The following is an 18,790-nucleotide window of genomic DNA, read 5'->3' as shown; positions in this document are numbered from 1 at the left end:
TAGCTAATCATGCTGAGCCCCCACTGCCCCCTACTCCAGGAACAGACCGAGGCTCCTGCTGTATCTGGACACTGTTACGCACTGAACTGTAGCCCCCAAAACTCTTATGTTGAGGTCTTAACCTCCAGTACCTCGGAATGTGACTGTATGGAGATATCAGGCCTCCGAAGAGTAATTAGGTTGGAATGGGGTCTTTACGGTGGGCCCCAGTCCAACATGACATATAAGGACAGGAGATCAAGACGCGGACACATTCAGAGGAAGAGGGAAGGCAGCCATCCCTACAAGTCAAGGAAAGAGGCCTCAGGAGAAACCAAATCCTGTCCGTACCTTCATCTTGGACTTCTAGCTTCCAGAATCCCGAGAAAATAACTTTCTGTTAAGCCACCCAATCTGTGGTAAGTCCTTATGGCAGCCCCAGCAAACAAATACAGGCACCCGCTCCAGAATCATTCCCCCCACCCCACCATGAGCTGTACCTCCCCACCCCCACCCCCAGCCCAGGGCTGCCTCTGTGTTCTCCAAACCTCCCTCCACAACGCAGTCCCACGTTCATCAAGTCTTTGAGATGCAAAAAACTAGCTTCACAGCCCAGTCTCCCACGTCAGAGGCTTTGAGGAGCACTAGTCTCTGCCTCAGAGTGGACGGAGGGGGGGTCAACTGCCCTTGAGGCTCCTGAGGGAATGCGGAGAGACGAGGGAAAACAACCTGATTGATGGTATTCTGAGTTAGAACCTGTCCCACAGGTAACGACCAGGCTTCCAAACTGGTCCTCAGCCAGACCACTCATGGTGACACGTGAGCGGAGGGGTCCCGGTGTCCGGGCACAGGGCTCTCTCAAGTCATAATCAGAGGGTTTCTAGGGACCAGGAGAGGACACCCAAACTTCTGGGAGAAGTTGAACCTGCGCCGCCGTCCTTCTCTTAGAGGGTGCGCAGACCCCCAAGTCCTACCCCAGAGAGCCCGCGCCCCTGCCCCTGCAGGAGGGAAAGGGGGGCTGAGGGGAGGAAGGGAAACGCCCGGTCCTGCTCGCTCTGTTTGTTCTGGGCCTGGCCATTGACGCAAGAGGCCTTATCATTGGGTCCTCAGGCTGGGCTGGGCAGGGCAGATCAGATCCGAGACTTCGGGCAATTCGTCCCCGCTGGCTTGCGGGAGAGAGGAAAGGAGAGGGACCGGGGAAGGCCGCGGCAGAGCAAGGAAGAAGCTGCCGGCAGGGCCCATGATGAAGACACTCGTTCTTTTGCTGCTGGTGCTCTTGGACTTGGGGCTGGCTCAACAGCAGCTCCACAGGTGAGGCCACGTCCCCAGCACCCTGTCCCCAGACCCCGTCCCCCAACCCCGTCCAGCGGGCACCGCTGCCTGCCCTCGAGCTTAGGGCTGCCCTGGGAGAGGAAAGCTGACGGGGAAATAAAGAGGAGAACGAAGGGCTGGGGAAAGCGGCCGTCTTGTGTTGGCCTTGACCTCCAGCCTATGACAAACCATCCCTCTGCCCCGACCTCTGACGGAACTCCCTGGCGAAGCCCCAGGGAGCTTCTCACACTAGTGGAGATCAGGAGCCTGCAGCTGTGGTTGGGGGCTCGGAGGACCGAGCATGTCCCCAAGGGAATGACTGTGGCTGCCCCCAGGAGTCTTTCTCTCCCTTTAAATCAATCCTTTATGAGGTTCACACACAACTGCGGACCATTTTCCTAGATGACCTCAAAGAGCTCATCTCTGAGAGGGAGGGCCACTTCAAGTCTAAGGTTCTAAGCCTCTTCAGGAGCAGAGACAAGACTGATAGGCCGGGGGCAGAGAGGGCACGAATTCTGGCCAAACTGTGGCCAATTCTGGCAACTCTGCTGCCTTGCAGATCTCCTGCTGTGTAATTTCCCAGTTGACCTCTGGAAGAATGGGGTGGGGAGAGGGGAGGGTCTGAGGCAGAGCTGCACCTGTGTCTCACACGGGCTCTGTCCTCAGGGTGCCCCTCAGGAGGCGACAGTCCCTCCGGAAGAAGCTGCGGGCACGGGGCCAGCTCTCTGAGTTCTGGAAATCCCAGAATTTGGATATGATCCAGTTCACTGAGTCCTGCACGATGAACCAGGATGCCAGCGAGCCCCTCATCAACTACTTGGATGTGAGGCACTCCTGGGGAAGGGGGTTGGGAAGGGGGAGAGGGGAGGATGGCTTGGCCTCTGGGCATGGCCAGTGTCAGGTCAGTGACACTGAAGGCCAGGGAGGATTTCTCTTCTAGGATAACCCATAGGGACCGATCCCCTGGGTCCCCGTGGACATGACCGAGCAAGCCCCGATGCGTCCAAATGGGCAGAGCTCTCTGCAGAAGAAAAGGTCTCCCAAACAGAAGGGTCCTGTTCTGTGTCCTTGGCCAAATGATTTAACTTTCACAAGCTTCCGCTCCCTGATTGTAGAACAAAGGCATTACAAGTCCTCTGTCTTGCTCGCAAAGCAATTAAGAGAAGTAATGCAAATGAGAGCTAAAGAAATACAGGAGATTTGATTTCCCCTGTGTCTGCTCTTTGTACCTTCTGTTGCCACTCCCCAGGCTCTGTAAGCTCCAGTCCCTGCTAACCCAGGCTCTGGTCCCAGAGAGCTCTCCCAAGGTCTCCTGGTGAGCACCTTCCCCCTTTCCCACCCCCCACCCTCTGCTCCCTTCCCCCCTCCCCTGTAGATGGAATACTTCGGCACCATCTCCGTGGGCTCTCCGCCGCAAAACTTCACAGTCATCTTCGACACTGGCTCCTCCAACCTCTGGGTCCCCTCTGTGTACTGCACCAGCCCAGCCTGCAGTAAGTGGGGCCCTTGAGTAAGCAGGGAATGGCAGCTGGGGTCTGGCACTCTGGGGGAGGGCGCCTCGACGTCCAGAAACTGGTGCATGCCACACCACCTTCCCCTCTCCACCTCGAGTCTGCCCTGGGAGTGCCTATGGTAGAAACGGTGCTGGGCCAGGGAGAGAGCTACAATTTGACTGCTAGCCAAGCTAGCAACTTTCATACAGATCAGAATTAATAGGAGAAAACTCAGCCACTAAAAATACAAACTCAGTACAAATCTTTGAATACACAATGACTCACTCTCTTTGGAACACCCCAAACAATGTTAGGGGTAGGGAGAGTTCCATTCAAATGGCTGTTTCTGGGCGGGTAGGTGGGCTGGGTTCCAAGGCTGCCTATTCACCTGCTTCAAGAGGGTTTGGTGGCCCATCCCGGTATATCAGAGGTGTGACTGATGGGGCACAATATAGGGGTGGGTCCATTGCCCCAGAGGTAACTCAGGCATCTTTGTTAGCAAAGGGTAGAGCTAAAGACAGATGCCCGAGTCTGTTCTGGATAAGTTTTAGAGACAGGATGTCTCGGAAAACCTCAGGATTAGATGTCTGCGGGCTAAGCAAGGAGTTGAGAGTCGTTGCCTGGAATGGGGTTTGTTTACCCCTGGGTTTCTTTTAAATGCCAGGCTTGGAACCACACTAGTCGACAGAGACTTCTGCTGGCATCTGATATAGGACATTTATCTTGGTGTGCCTCATGAGGTCACTGTGGGTGGTCATGTTTGCCCAGAGATGACTAGTTGGTCCCTGATTAGGCCACCACATGTGGCCTAAAGTAACTCACTAAGGTGGGCCATTAGCCAACCTTTCTAGAGGCCGCCACTCCATCTCGGGAGTTGAGGGAAGAGAGCTTGCATCTGTGGGGTATCAGGGCAGGAAGAAGGGAGTGAGCTGGCAGCCCAGGCAACAGCAGCATCCTTGCTTTCCCAGAGACACACACCAGGTTCTACCCTTCCCAGTCCAGCACATACAGCACAGTGGGGAGTCATTTCTCCATTCAGTATGGGACCGGGAGCTTGTCTGGAATCCTCGGAGCTGACCAAGTCAATGTGAGTACAATTCCTTCATCTCTTCTCTTTTGGACAGAAGCTTGGGAAACAGAATATTCTTCAGAGCCATTAGGGGAACACATTCAGATCAGCCTCAGGAAGAGGTGGAAACAAGGAATTGGCTTCCAGGGAAAGGGAGAAGCCCCGCCAGGCGGGAGTAGCCCTTCCTGTTTGACATCATGGCGGCGGGCCAGTCTGCTCAGGGTGCTGGATTCGAGAGTGGCAGCACGGACGGATTCCACAGAGAAACGGTGCACAGGGAATGAGTTAAGGCAAGAAGGAGGAAGGAGAGGAAGGAAGGAGAGGGAGGAATGAGAGGGAAGAAAGAGAGGGAAGAATGAAGAAGGAGAAGAAGAAAAGAAGAATGAGTCAAAGATGCTCTCAGTGCAGTAAGGCAAGAAAATAGAAACTAGGGGCATTAAGATTGTAAAGGAAGAAACTATATTGTCATTATTCATATATGACAAGATGCTATATGTAAAAAGTCCAAAAACATGTACAGACCCTTTGGGTTTAATAATTATTTAGCAAAATTGCTGAATACTAGATTAACAAAATCATTTCTATTTCTGAATATCAGGAAAAACAAATGGAAAATAGATTTCAGAGACATTTGTGATTACATCAGAAACATCAAATACCTACAAGTAAACTTAACCAAAAAAAGTGCAAGATCTTCACTCTAAAAACTGCAAAACATTAGTGAGTGAAATTAAGGAAGACCTACATAAATTGAAAATGACTCAGTATTTCATGACCCAGTATTATAGACAAGTCAAATTTTTTCAAATCCACCTATATGTTTAATGTCACCTCAATCAGAACAATAGCGATTTTTACTAGAAATTGATGAGCTAATTCTAAAATGTATGTGGATACATAATACACCAAGACAATCTAGATGAAGGAGAACACTACAAATATCAAGGCCTACTTTAAAGCTGTAGTGATTGAGGCAGTGTGGTATTGGCCCAAGATAAGCCAATGGACAAAAGGAACAAAATGGAAGATTCAGAAACTACTCTGAATTCTGTTGACCATGAAAACTGCAGGGGAGGAAATGAGAGTGTATTTATTAAATACGTGCAAGGTCCTTTGGATAGCCACATAGTTAAATTAAACTAAAATTAAAGTTAAAAAAAAAATCTTGACTCTGACCTCACACGTTATCAAACTTCCAATACACTATAGATGTTTTACCTCTAGGCATGGATATGTCCAACAGAAGTCTGCGTGCGTGTCCACCAGAGGACATGTCCAGGCAGCACTGTTAGCCATAGTCTAGACAGGAAACAACCCAAATTCTGACAGTGAACGAGATTACAACATAGTACCTGGAAGCCAGCAGACGGGTGTTTTTGAGGAAAAGTACAACCAATTAGCAGCGTGCCTGAAGCGGCTTCAGGTCTGGGAGCTCGCTGACCAGGGTGAGTTTGTGAAAACTCACCCAACTGTACACTTAGGATTTCTGCATTAAACTTCCATTTTTTTAAAAAGATTTTATTTACTTGAGAGAGAGAGATTACAAGTACACAGAGAGAGGCAGAAAGTGGGGGGACGCAGACTCCCCACTGAGCAGAGAGCCCTATGCGGGGCTCAATCCCAGGACCCTGGGATCATGACCTGAGCCGAAGGCAGAGGCTTAACCCACTGAGGCACCCAGGCGCCCCTAAACTTCAATTAAAAAAAAAAATAGTTTACATAAAGAACATTGAGGGTGTGGGAACGTGGTGAAACCACTGGGCTCATGTAATCAAGGGAAGCTGGGTGGGGGAAGAATTCACTTCAGACCAGAGGGAGAATCCGGGAACCTGAGACTCTGTGCCAGAGACGTCCCGTGCAGTTTTCTTTCGGGCGCTCTCCCGTCAGGTGGAAGGACTGGTGGTGGTCGACCAGCAATTTGGAGAGAGTGTCACAGAGCCCGGCCAGACCTTTGTGAACGCAGAGTTTGATGGCATTCTGGGCCTGGGCTACCCCTCCTTGGCTGTGGGAGGGGTGACCCCGGTGTTCGACAACATGATGGCGCAGAACCTGGTGGATATACCCATGTTTTCCGTGTACATGAGCAGGTAGGCCCGTCAAGCCCACCAAAGTGAAGGTCAGTGACAACCCCAGGGAGAGAACATGGTGCAGCCACGGGAGCATCAGCCTTAGCAGTCAGACACCTGGCGTGGGTCCCTTGCTTCACCTATTACCAGCTGCGTGACCTTGGGCTTGCCCTCTCTGGGCATTGAAGAAAAGGGGCTCGCCTTACTTTGTAGACTGTAGTGCACTGAGCCAGTGGGAGGAATCTCTGGGGTTGGCTCTTTGTTTGTGCAGTGAATAAGTACTTATCAAGTCCCTATTACGTGCCGACCACGGTGCCAGGCAGCGGGAGCACCGTGAGACCAGGAAGCCAGTCCCTGCCCTCGGGAAGCTGGATTCCAATGGGAGGAGGCGGAAAAAATTCAAAAGGAAGCTGATGATAAAATAATGGGTTGTTAAGGGCATAATAAGATGCAGAATTTATTTAGTATAGACTATTATTCAGCCTGAAAAAGGAAGGAAATTCTACCACAAGCTACCAGAGGATGAACCGTGAGGACCTTAAGTGAAACAAGCCAGTCACAAGAGGACAAATACCCTTTGATTTCACTTACAGGAGGCTATCCGGAGTCTCACATTCACAGAGACAGGAGAATGGTGGTTGCCAGGTGTGGGGGGAGGGGGAATAGGAAGTTGCTGTTTAATGAGAAGTTCATTAAAGGATTGTGGCCACTCCTGCCTGGGATCCTGAAAGGGTCATCTCACCTTTATCCCTATGCAGGACCGAGATTTCTGACCTTTCCGACTCCTCCCCTGTGTGATCTGGCCTCAGCTCACCCTGGTTTCTCATAAGCCCCGGTCCCTTGTTCTCCACTTCCACGCGGAGAGTCTTGAATTTCCTTTATTAAACTGCATGGCTGAAGTTGGGCCCAGCCCGGGCAGACCTGGGAGCAAGAGGGCAGTTTGCCCAGACCCCTCTGCTGCCCCCCCCTGCAGAGTTTCCTGCTCCCTTCCAGCCCGGAAAGACGGGGGAGGATGGGAAAGAGCAAAGCCTTTGCGGTCTGGCTGACCTGGACTGAAGCCCCGAGTCTCAGGTTCCTCAGACGGACACGAGGTTGATGTACGAAATAAATAGGATGAAGCAGGTAAAATTCTCCACCCAGGGCCCTGCACAAAGACCGCCAACAAACGGGAATCCTTACCCCCACCTCCCTAAATCTGCTTTCCTTCGATGCCCGAAATACCTGGTTCCTTTACCCTTTACCATGGAGCCTCGCAGCGCCCTGAGTTTTGTATTTTTCGGATCCTTTTCCTCCTAAAAATGAATCAGTTTCATGTCCTCTTTTCCCAGAATCCTGTTAGGTGCCAGATTATAGTCTGAAAAAGCAGCACCAAGGAAAGTAAATAAATTTTCCAGCTCTAGTAAGTCATGTTGCATTCCCATTAAGGCTTCCTTACCTTGGGACGCTGGGATGAGTCATACGGAAACTCCAGGCACCATCAAACCAAAAGTGGGAAAGATACTTAGGGGAAAAGGCTTGGGGGGAGGCACATAAGTCACGTGGTGTGTGCACACCCCAGTGGTCCTAGCCTCGGTTCTGCATGACTGAGCAGCTGTCCCCATCTACTTCCTCCCTTGCCCTTTTATCAAAAAAGCGAGAAGAAGTTCACAAACGATCAGGCAGAGCTATTTCTATACTTCCATCCTTTTGCTCAAAAAGGCCCAGATTAATCAATTTGCAGTAATCAGGAGCCCTGATCTCAAAGCCCGGGCTGATATTTCTGCCTGTCTAGATGCTTGAGGTAGGCGACCAGCTTGTTCCTACGGTATCCCAGCGGTCCTTCCCGGACGATCTGCCTTTCTTTCCGTGTAGTGACCCAGAAGGCGGTGCGGGGAGCGAACTCATTTTCGGAGGCTATGACCACTCCCATTTTTCTGGGAATCTGAACTGGGTCCCTGTCACCAAGCAAGGCTACTGGCAGATTGCCCTGGATGCGTGAGTATTCTCCCCAACGTAGTTATGGTACGAGGCAAGAACTCAAGACGGGCACAAGGCAAATCGGGTTCAGTGAGTTGACCTGAATCAGCGTGTTGGTCCCCAGGAGAGGAGCCGGGGCGGTAGGGGGGCGGGGCGCTCGCCACGTGAGGCTGGAAATGTGGAGGTGCAGGAGGGGGCCACGGTTGCCAGGGCAGTAGGCATGCAGTACCACGTCTCAGCTTCGCTCCTGGTCCACATGCTGCGCCCTCAAGTCAACACAATAAATACAGACCCTCTGCCAATTACCTGAGGCTCGTTTCACATTAATTCACACACAGGGCCAGGGGTGGGTGACACGGGGTGCAGGAGTGAACCAGACTCAGATTTCGCCTCCACGAAGTATGTCTGGAAGATCATACACACACACACACACACACACACACACACACACACACACGTCCCACTACCATCGTGAAATGGACGGTCAGTGGTCTGAAAGACCACCAAAGTGGCCCAGCAGACGGGGCGGGACAGCTCCCATTCTGCTCAAGCAGGGGTTTCCCGGAGGAGGTGACCCGGGCTGGACCTTGACCTACATACATGCAGACATTGTGTGTGGGTGGGGGGCGGCATGGAACAATCAGGGACGTGGGACCAGATGCCCGTCACATACCGAGCCCTGTGTCAGATAATGCAGGAATTTAAAGAAATGCAATTCACGCTTCAATTCTGCCAAGGACACGTTTCTGCGAGGTGAGAGCCTGTGCTAGCCACGGGGAGCAGAACAGCGGAAAGCCTCGGGGCTCACTGTCTGCTGAGGGTTTTTCAAGCCAGCGGGGTTAACCCACTTATGGGTCATGGTCTCATTTTAGGGGGTCATGACGTACATTTTTAATGAGATGGAATAAAATAGAAGATATCAGAGTGCGCTTCACATACTAAGGTTAAGCCCTATTTCGTGAAATTTTTATATTGTGTGTGTGTGTATGTGTACAGGGTCTAAAAGTAAATGTATTTCCTGTTATGGATCTCAGTCACAGAAAAACTGACAAATATTGGTGGGTGAGACCATCAGACTAGGTATCATTACTGTATGTTTGAGAGCCCGGCAGAGGGTGAGAGCCGATAGGGAGCCTGGGGAACTCCAGGGCCGAGGGGAAGGGGGACTGATGGGGTGGAGACAGGGGTGAAGGGTTGGCTGATGACATTTCTTTTGTCCTCAGAATCCAGGTGGGAGGTACGGTGATGTTCTGCTCCGAGGGCTGCCAGGCCATCGTGGACACGGGGACTTCCCTCATCACAGGCCCCTCAGACAAAATCAAGCAGCTGCAGAAGGCCATTGGGGCAGAACCCATGGATGGAGAAGTCCGTGCCTGCTGGGTAGGGAAGAGGCGGGAGCGGGAGAGGGGGAAGGCCTCTAAATGGATCCTCTGTGTTGTGTTATAGTATGGGGTGGAGTGTGCCAACCTCAACGTCATGCCGGATGTCACCTTCACCATCAATGGCATCTCCTATACCCTCCAACCAACCGCCTATACCCTGCTGGTAAGAACTGTTTCCTCATTCTGCAAGTCATAGGGCCTCCCCCACCAGCCCACCACTTCCTCTTTTCAGTCCCCTGAAAAGGCTGCATTTACGCCGAGCCCCGCTCCCATCTTCTCCTGCACTGAAGGGGCGTTCCCTCCAGAAAGGACAGAGCTGTCTGTGGTGGAAAGATGGTGGCCAGGCTGGTTCTCTCTCAGTTCCCGTCCTGCCACGAAGCAGGAGCAAACCTTGGACAAGCCATTTAGTGACGTTTTCTGACAGGATTGTAGACTTTTCAACGGACAAAAGTTTAGTCCCTCAAACACCCAGTAGGATTGGATATTATTATCCCGTTCTGTGGATGAGGATATCGGGTCCCAGAAAGTTAGGAGGCTCAAGATATGAGCTACTTGGGAAGGAGGGACAGAATGAGGTTGTAATCACGTTCAGATGACCATTCTCCTCAGACAAGAAAGTGTTTTTCATTGCAGTAGATTCCTAAGTTTGTAAGGTGAGGTAGAATTCCCCAGAAAGGGAATTCTTGGGGGAAAACTGTGATCGCTTCACACCACAGTTGGCCCAGATTTTCAATTCACATGCGGTCCTTTGGTGACACTCAACAGGCTGACTTTACCGGAGAGTCACCCACAGCCCCAGGGTGATTGCATCAGAATGGAGGTACTAAGGTGTAGAGGACTTTAGGGACTTAACTACCCCGCCACACCTTGATCTCCATTAACCCCTTCCCCAAGCCGCCAAGCATAAACAGACAGTGCAAGTGAAAACAAATGTTCTTTTAAAGTTTTTATTTAAATGCCAGTTAGTTGACATACAGGGCAATATTAGTTCCAGGCGTACAATATGGCGGCTCACCATTTCCATACCACCCAGTAGTCAACACAAGTGCCCCCCTTCATCCTCATCACCTGGCTCACCCATCCCCCCACCCAACTCCCCTCAGGTAACCATCCGTGTGTTCTCCGTAGTTAATAGTCTGTTTCTTAGTTCACCTCTCTTTCTCTCTCTCCTTTCCTCTTTGCTCATTTGTTTTCTTTCTTAAATTCCACAAGTGAATGTGATCATATCATAATTGTCTTTCTCTGACTGACTTCGCTTGGCACTATACCCTCTAGCTCCATCCACAACATCGCAAATGGCAAGACTTCATTCTTTTTATGACTGAGTAATATTCATCTATATATATATATGTGTATATATATACATATGTGTGTGTGTGTGTGTGTGTGTGTGTGTATCCCACATTTTCTTTATCCATTCATCAGTCTGTGGACACTTGGGCTATTTCTGCAACTTGGCTATTGTCTATTGTGGAAAATGCTGCTGTAAACATTGGGGGGCATGTATCTCTTTGAATTAGTATTTTTGTATGCTTTGGATACTTAGTGCAGTTGCATAAAAATCCTAGAAGAGAACACAGACAATAACCTCTTTAACACTGGCCACAGCAACTTCTTTCTAGATACGTCTCCTGAGGCAAAGGGGGAAAAAAAAAACCCAAAAATAAACTATTGGAAACTCATCAAAGTAAAAGTTTTCTGCATGGTAAAGGAAACAATCAATAAAACTAAAAGGCAGTCTACAGAATGGGAGAAAATATTTCCAAATGATGTATCCAATAAAGGGTTAGTATCCAAAATACATAAAGAACTTATAAAACTCAACACCCAAAAAACAAATAATTCAAATAAAAATGGGCAGGAGGCACAAGTAGACATTTCTTCAAAGAAGACATCCAGTCGGCCAACAGACACAGGAAAAGATGCTCAACATCACGGATCATCAGGGAAATGCAAATCAAAACCACAATGCGATGTTACCTCACACATACCAGAATGGCTAAAATCAACAAGGCAAGAAACAACAGGTATTGGAGAGGATGTGGAGAAAAGGGAACACTCTTGCCCTGATGATGGGATTGCAAACTGGTGCAGCCACTCTAGAAAACACTATGGAGGGTCCTCAGATAGGACTACCCTATGATCCAGCAATTGCACTACTAAGAAAACAAATTTTTGCTTTAAAACACAGCTTCATGTCAAGCCCCCTAAGCTTCTCCGACAAAGGGATTCTGGAGATGCCACTATGAACACCACACTGGGGACAAGCTAGACGCTAGCTGTGCCAAGCTCATCAGCCTATATATCCACTGCCCCCCCCATTACCCCCATACTCTCCCACCTGCACCCTATGTGAGTCGCTGCCCACCGCACTTCCTTCCCATTGCCCAGCGTGGTGCCCTTGTCCTTTCCTGCCAGCAGATTTCAATCAGAGCCCCCTCCGTCAGCCAAGGATCCTGTAACAGCATTGCGTGGTCATCCCCTTCCTCTCCAGAAGGTGTGTTAAGGCCTCTGTAAACTTCCCAGACACTCATCAGCAACCTCAAATCTCAAACAGTTGTTGGAAAGACCACACCTGCCTAGTAGACCCCAAGTCTTCGCCAAACTGAAAAGTAAGTTTGGGGGAAGTAACACTCTTTCCACAGGACACTGGATGTTCTTCCAGGACACTGCCTTGTTCTTCCCCAGAACATCAAGAAAACAGCTATGTAATTTCTCTCCTTAAAAAACGAAGTTGAGCTTCACTAGAAACTAAAGAAACCAGAATTTAAGCCAAGACCTTTTAAAGCCATCCCTTTTGCTCTTGCAGTCATGCAACAAGGTTTCACTTTTTCCAGTTGTAAAGTGGGAGGCAGGGGGCATGTATGAGAGGTGAACAATTCTAAGAATTGTAGAACTTAGAAGCCCAGGTCCACATATACAAGACTGTGCAGACACTTTGCTGAGCAAACAAGTGGAGGGATGTAGAGCAGGAGGAAGATCAAAATGAGCCAACACTGTGACTGTCCATGGCCATTTGGTATAGTCACTACCACTACCACACAGTACAGCCCTCGTACTTCCCTTTTCTCTCTCTACGTCACTTACACCTTCTTTCCCACCCCAGGACTTTGTGGATGGAATGGAGTTCTGCAGCAGCGGCTTTCAAGGGCTCGATATCCAGCCTCCCGCTGGGCCCCTCTGGATCCTGGGAGATGTCTTCATTCGGCAGTTTTACTCGGTCTTTGATCGTGGGAATAACCGCGTTGGGCTGGCCCCGGCAGTCCCCTAAGTCACAGCCTTTTGCCTGTGCCTGCCTGCCTTCCCGACACCCCTTGGAAATCCAGCTACGCCCGTTAGGTTGGGGCACCCTTCACAATGGTCAAAAAGTCATTTTCAGGAAGGTACAGTTCTAGAGCTGCAACTTGAATTAGGTCCACAAAGAGCATATGAACATACACACACACACACACACACACACACACACTCTGACACACTTCACACCCGCGTGCACCCACCTCCACCACCATCATGATAGAAACATTAAGTTGTATGCCCATACTTTTTATTGTTGCTAACATTTCCTTTTGGAAATCTCCAGACATGTACACAAGCAGAGATTATACACAGAGATGACCTGTACGTGGACAGGCCTGTTTTATCAGTACCCGCCACCCCTCCTTTCCCCAGCCCACCTGCCTGCATTATTCTGAAGCAAATTCCTGGCATCCCATCATAAATCCTCACATCCAAGATTTATCCATAAATCCTTGTAATAGTCTTAAATAGGCAATCGGTGTTCAGATGTTCCCCATTGTCTGGAAAACATTGGGTGATTTTTATCGGTGACGTGTGTGTATCGGGATGCAAGTAAAATTCAAATTTGAACTGTCTCTAGTCGACTGCATTCTGAGTTTTGCAGGTTGAAAGCCTGAGATGTCCGGCGATGTGGTTCTCTGAGTCCATCTTGCCTACAAAATGGCAGTGGGCTCTAGAGCTTGATTTTGTGGCAATAATATTTCATCCACGGTGCTGGGCACATTCCCTAGCAGCCCATCAGGAGGCAGATCATGCCTGGAGCCTCTTTACCCACAAGGTTAGGACTGATGTGTGGGTTCGGGAGCTCTTGGGCTCACGCATCCATCCAGGACCAATTTCCTTCGACCAATTTCCTTCAGCATTTCACCCAAAGATTTCAGCAACCACTAATTATCACTGCCGAGATCCATGCTGTCATTAGGGCTGCAAAACAAGAGATTTTTTTCCTAATTCTATTTTTTTCCTCCTGGGTTTTTTGGGGGTTTTTTTGTTTGTTTGTTTGTTTGTTTTTTGCCAGAGTTGTTCTGTTAAAAAAAAAAAATGTGTTCATCAACTATTTGCTTACTATTAGGTATAGTTCATACAGGAAAGTCAAGCTTACTTGGCTTTTTCCCTTTATTTACCAGCTTTCAGAAAAGTGAGTGTGTTTCAATTTACTGTAGTCTTTTCAATATTCAAAGCACCCCACACTTAGCCAGAAGGTGGCCCTTCAAGGTAGTTTCTGTGAACTTTTGACTTGACCCCAATATGAAAAGATGTTCCAGGCCTAGTCCCAAGGAATCCTGGTTCCTGGTTGTGTGCTCTTAAGTTTGTTGTAAATGAAAATATTTCAGACTGCGCAAGGAGAGAGTACGGGGAGAGAGGTGCTCTGAATGAACCCTTTTCTCCTATGGGGCCACAGGGCCCATCCTGAGGGAGCTGACATGGTAAATCCAGGTCCAAGTTGCATCCCGGTGGGATGGTGAGATCTATTCTGGGGGGATCTATTGTCACCAGGAACAACATGACTTTCTTTTCCTTCCTTTTGCTCTTGCTTTTTGCAAAATGCAAGTATCTTCAAGGATTTTCTTATTAAAAAGTAAGTGAAAGTCCTCAATGATCCTAACCCCCAAAGATAAGCATTATTATTAATTTGAAGTTGTTTTATGCAGACTTTGTATACACAGAGATAGCCATAGGTAAGGAATTATTTTTTTCCTGCAAAAAAAGGAATCATAGGGGTGCCAGGGTGACACAGTCAGTTAAGCGTCTGCCTTCAGCTCAGGTCATGATCCCAGGGTCCTGGGATCGAGTTCCGCACTGGGCTCTCTGCTCATTGAGGAGTTTGCTCTTCCCTCTCCCTCTGCTGCTTCCCCTACTCGTGCTCTCACTTTCATGTGCTCCCTCTCCCTCAAATGAATAAACAAAAATTTGGGGGGGAAAAGGGGGGGGTGATGCTACACAGTCTTGTCTCTAAACTGCTCATGTAACAGATTCCACATCAGCACAGTCAGCTCTTGGGACGTCTTGGAACATCTGCACGGTGTCTTTTATTGATCAGATCCTCTCTTAATGAACATTAGATTCATTTGGGTTTAATTCAACCCAATCGCCATAACTATTTTGTGCCAGGCACTAAGTGAGTTACTCTACGATCGGTAGGACAGATCCCAGCTGTCACTTTTGGCACAGAGGTCATGGAAGTCACACCAGGTCTGCATTTGAACTTGAACCTGGATTCACATTTGTGCCCTGCCCGGATCAATCTGGTGACCTTGGCTAGTGACTTCATGTCTCTGAGATGCCCACCTCCCAGAGCTATGGGTTTTCCTGGATGGAAGGACTTAGCTCATCATGTTAGCTCCCCTCACCCTTTAAGTATGAAGTCATGGTGATCCCAGCTTCACACATACACACACACACTTTTTTGGTTTTGTTCATTCTTTTTGTTGTTGTTGTTGTTGTTTTTTACTAAATTATTACTTCCAGAGTTAATTCAGAACAGCCTGATCCAAATAAACTATCAAAGGAATATACTAGAGCAGTCAGCATCGCAGTCTCCGGAGTCGTACAGGCCTGGGCTGGCTTCTCGATACCAGTCATGGGAGCTCTGCCCCTGAGTTCCTTCATCTGTAAAATGGGCATGTTAACAGTAACCACCTCATGGGTTATTGTGAGGATCCAACAGCTACAGTGCGTATGTGTAAACACTCATCACCCAGAGACCAGACCCACACTCAGCATGGGCAAATCTCACACAGGGCAGAAGGGCCTAGAGCAAAAAAGCTTTATGACGCCTCTAAAACAAGCACCCAAGAGCCGTGTGGGAGGTCACCGGCACATAGCATCCCAGCAGGCTTCCTCCTTAAACGCAATCTCCGCACATCGGGCTCCTCTGATGGATTGCATGTGCCTCCATGTCCCTGCGGACCTGGGGCCTGAGTGCTGAGGCCTGGGGCATGAGGGCGGTGCTGGCTCTGTGCCGGCAGGTAGTGAGAGCAGGCCCGAGGCTGCTGAGAGCCAGTTCTGCTCTGAGCGCGCTGTCTCTCCAGGCAGAAGTGATGCTTTCCATCCGTGTGGACTAAACTCTGCTGGTTCGGCTCCGGCATAGCCCCGTGGGCTTCCCAAACCTGACCTTTGCTCTTCGTGACCCTCATATCCGTGCTGTTACCCCTGAAACTCGGGTCCTTGTCCTGTGTCCCATGTCTGATCCTAGGTCACAAACCTCTCAGTGGTAGGTCAAGAGCTTTGGCCAAGGTTTCCTGCACCTTGGGAATCCGTTAAAGGATGTGTATCCAGTTCCCTGGAGCTTCCATGAACAGTGCCACAAGGGGTGGCTTAAAGCTACAGGAACAGACCAGCTCACAAGCTCCCGAAGCTAGAAACCCAAGATCAAGGGCTCAACAGGGCCATTATCTCTCTGAAACCCATAGGGGAGAATCTTTCTTGCCTCTCCCAAGCTTTGTGAGACGGCTGACAGTCCTTCGTGTTCCTTGTCTTACAGCGGCAACACTTCAGTCTCTGCCCGGTGGTCCCCTGTGCGTCTCTATTTGTATCTCTTCTCTTCTAAGGACACAGCTGTATTGGCTAAGGGCCTCCCTACTCTAGTACAAGCTCATCTCAACTAACTGCATCTTCCAAGACCCTCTTTCCAAATGAGGGACTGGGGCTTATGACTCAACATGTATTTGGGGGAAACACAATTCAACCTGTAACAGATGCGTCACTAACCAGCGGCTCTTATGTGTTTATTTTCGGCTTATCAAAGTCCTTTCAGGAGCTTTTGGTATTTTTGTCCTTCTTCCCTTTCTCCTCTTTGTTTTCCCCCCTCAAAAAAAAAAAAAAAAAATCTGTAAATTAGAGCAGGTCTTATTACCCTGTTCTCTAAATGAGGAAACTGGAGTGATGAAATAATGAAATGACTCGTCAAAAGTAGTAGTGAAATTAGAATCCATGTCTCCAGGCCCCTCACCCTCATTGCTAATTTTTTTTTTAAGGTTTCACTTATTTATTTGCCAGAGAGACCATGCGTGCCCAAGCAGGGGGAGAGGCAGGCAGAGAGAGAAGCAGGTTCCCAGCTGAGCAAGGGGCCCAATGCAGGACTCGATCCCAGGACCCTGGGATCATGACCCGAAGCTGAAAGGCAGCCACTTCACCAGCTCAGCCAGCCAGGTGTCCCCGCTGCTTCTAATTTATTCCCTTCCCCCAAGCCCAGGTATATGTCAGTTCAGGATGTCTCCAGGGCAAGGATGACAGGTAGATTTTGGTCATTCCCCCCAATAATAGTTACCTTTTAAAATAAAAACGCATTTGCTTCTGACAAGTCCACAGTTGCTGATCCCAAGAAGCTCCAGACAGCTTCCTCCTGTCTGTGGAAGAAAGACCCCGCTATGCGGGTTCCAGGGAACCTGTTGTGTCTGGGCTGGGCATCACCTCTTTTGAGGAGTCGTCCCTCTCCTGTGGCGTGGGAGGCTGGCGGGAAGCAGTCCTGTCATCAGCACCCACATTCCAGGCACAGGCCTCAGTCATGCCCACCAGACTCTCTCTCTCTCTCTCTCTCTCTCTCCTGGGAAGCTGGATGTTGAGGGGCCCCACAGGGAGGACGGGTGTGGGGCCTGGCAGGCACATGGGGAGATAGCTCCCAAGTCCGCAGTGCTGAGACCACCCCGGCTACCCTGCCTCTGTCCTTCCCAACGTCCTATCATCCGTCTCTTCCTGCTGCTTCTGTGTTCTTGGCTGAGGAGCTCTGGCACGTGCATCTGCCACAGGAGGGTGACCAGATGACTGTCCCGCGGTGAGAGTCAGAGGTCTCAGGACCGTGAAGCCTGATCTGTTCTCTAAGTGAAGCTCGAGGGCAGGGCTCAGCCACCTGGCTGGACAGCTCCTCCAGAAGAATTCGTACCCGCGGGGATGATGAGGGGAGAGGACACATGGGAGAACTTACTCCCGGACACAAACCTGGAGTGTGTGAAGGACACAAAAGACCGGGCCTCGGGACCAGAACATGCTTCTACTCCTCCGTTTCACCATCCGCCTCTTGCTTTTCCAACACTCACCAGGTTATGACGTAGCACCAACTACTGTAACAGATAAAACCCAAATCGCAGTGTTGCGACACAGTAAAAGTTTCTCTCTCACATGAACCGTCCGAGGGATGAGTCGCACAACTCAAGAATGGGGATCCCTTCTGTCTCGTGGTTCCCACAGCCCTAGGACCTCAGGGTCATTCTTTGTGTCCCACAGACAAGGAGGGCGGCCGATCCCGCTGACACACCAGATCTGAAGGAGGCGACGGGACCAGCAGGACATTTCCCCCACGTCTACTCAACTCGAGCTCCATGAGGCGGGAACTCTGTCTGGTGGACGGTTCTGTCCACCAGCTCAACCGTAACCCTTGGCTACACGTTATCTGCAGGGTGGCCTGACGTGTGGGGGGCCTGAATGAACACCAGTGGCGTCTGCCTCTGCAGGCCTGCGGCTGGGATCTTTTTCTTTCTCCTGCTTCTCAAATGTGAGCATGTTTCCAGTTCCTCCTCAGCCTTCCTCTCTCTCCTGTCTCTCCCCTTCCCTTAGGAGATGAGGTGCCTCTTGCGCGGGTTTGAGCCACGGACACAACCCCCGTGTTGACCTTTCCAAGCAGACGGTTTGCAAATGTCCGACTTTTTCCAGTGAAGTCTTCGGTCTTCAGTCGTTCCCTGCGCGGTGTAACCGGAGTTCGAGCCCTCTAACGCCCCCGTGTACCCACCACGTATTTGTGGAACCCTATCCTGGCCCAAGTTCCCTAACAGGGAATTTTTTTTTTTTTTTCATTCCTGAGTCAGAAGCTTCTATTTAACATTTTACTGGGAAGTTCAATGTGGAGGAAACAAGAGTGGGCAAAGGGCAGTGAGGAAGAGACAGAAGGAAAACGTACAAGAAGGTGACTTGAGCGGACGCCACATTTGCAACAAGCTCCTGTGCTGCTCGCTTCCCCAGACATCGCCACAAGGCCGTGGGGACCGGGTGCACCTCAGAAAGGTCCCATGACCAGGTGGCAGGGGGGCAGGTGAGCGTGAACTCTCTGCAGGTTTCTGCTTTCTCCTGTCCCCGTTGGTCAGAGTCTTGCCCGCGGGCATGGAGTCCCTGCGCTTCTGATGTCTCTGGCCTCCCCAGGAGGCTGCTGGGGAGGCCAGGGGCTCTGCCCATCTTCCAGCCCAGATGCAGCCCCGTGTCTGCTTCTCCTGCCCTGGCGCTCTGCTTGCAGGCCCCGAGACCCGC

At 50.1% G+C, this 18,790-nt stretch overlaps 1 protein-coding gene across 1 annotated transcript; it reads left to right on the top strand.

Moving 5' to 3' along the window:
* Nucleotides 1-1,112: 1,112 nt before the first annotated feature.
* LOC111151129 (cathepsin E) lies at nt 1,113-12,708 on the top strand. Its single transcript, XM_022508916.1, has 9 exons — nt 1,113-1,290; nt 1,957-2,113; nt 2,666-2,783; nt 3,752-3,870; nt 5,740-5,939; nt 7,770-7,892; nt 9,098-9,239; nt 9,321-9,419; nt 12,363-12,708. Exons 1-9 carry the CDS (start codon nt 1,220-1,222, stop codon nt 12,525-12,527), a joined length of 1,194 nt encoding a protein of 397 aa, XP_022364624.1. The 5' UTR covers nt 1,113-1,219; the 3' UTR covers nt 12,528-12,708.
* Nucleotides 12,709-18,790: the final 6,082 nt, after the last annotated feature.

Source organism: Enhydra lutris, unplaced genomic scaffold, assembly GCF_002288905.1.
Source record: "Enhydra lutris kenyoni isolate GAN:26980312 unplaced genomic scaffold, ASM228890v2 scaffoldscaffold25, whole genome shotgun sequence".
Classification (NCBI taxonomy): Eukaryota; Metazoa; Chordata; class Mammalia; order Carnivora; family Mustelidae; genus Enhydra; species Enhydra lutris.
The sequence above is the reverse complement of the archived record's forward strand: the minus strand, read 5'-3'. Positions and strand labels throughout refer to the sequence as shown.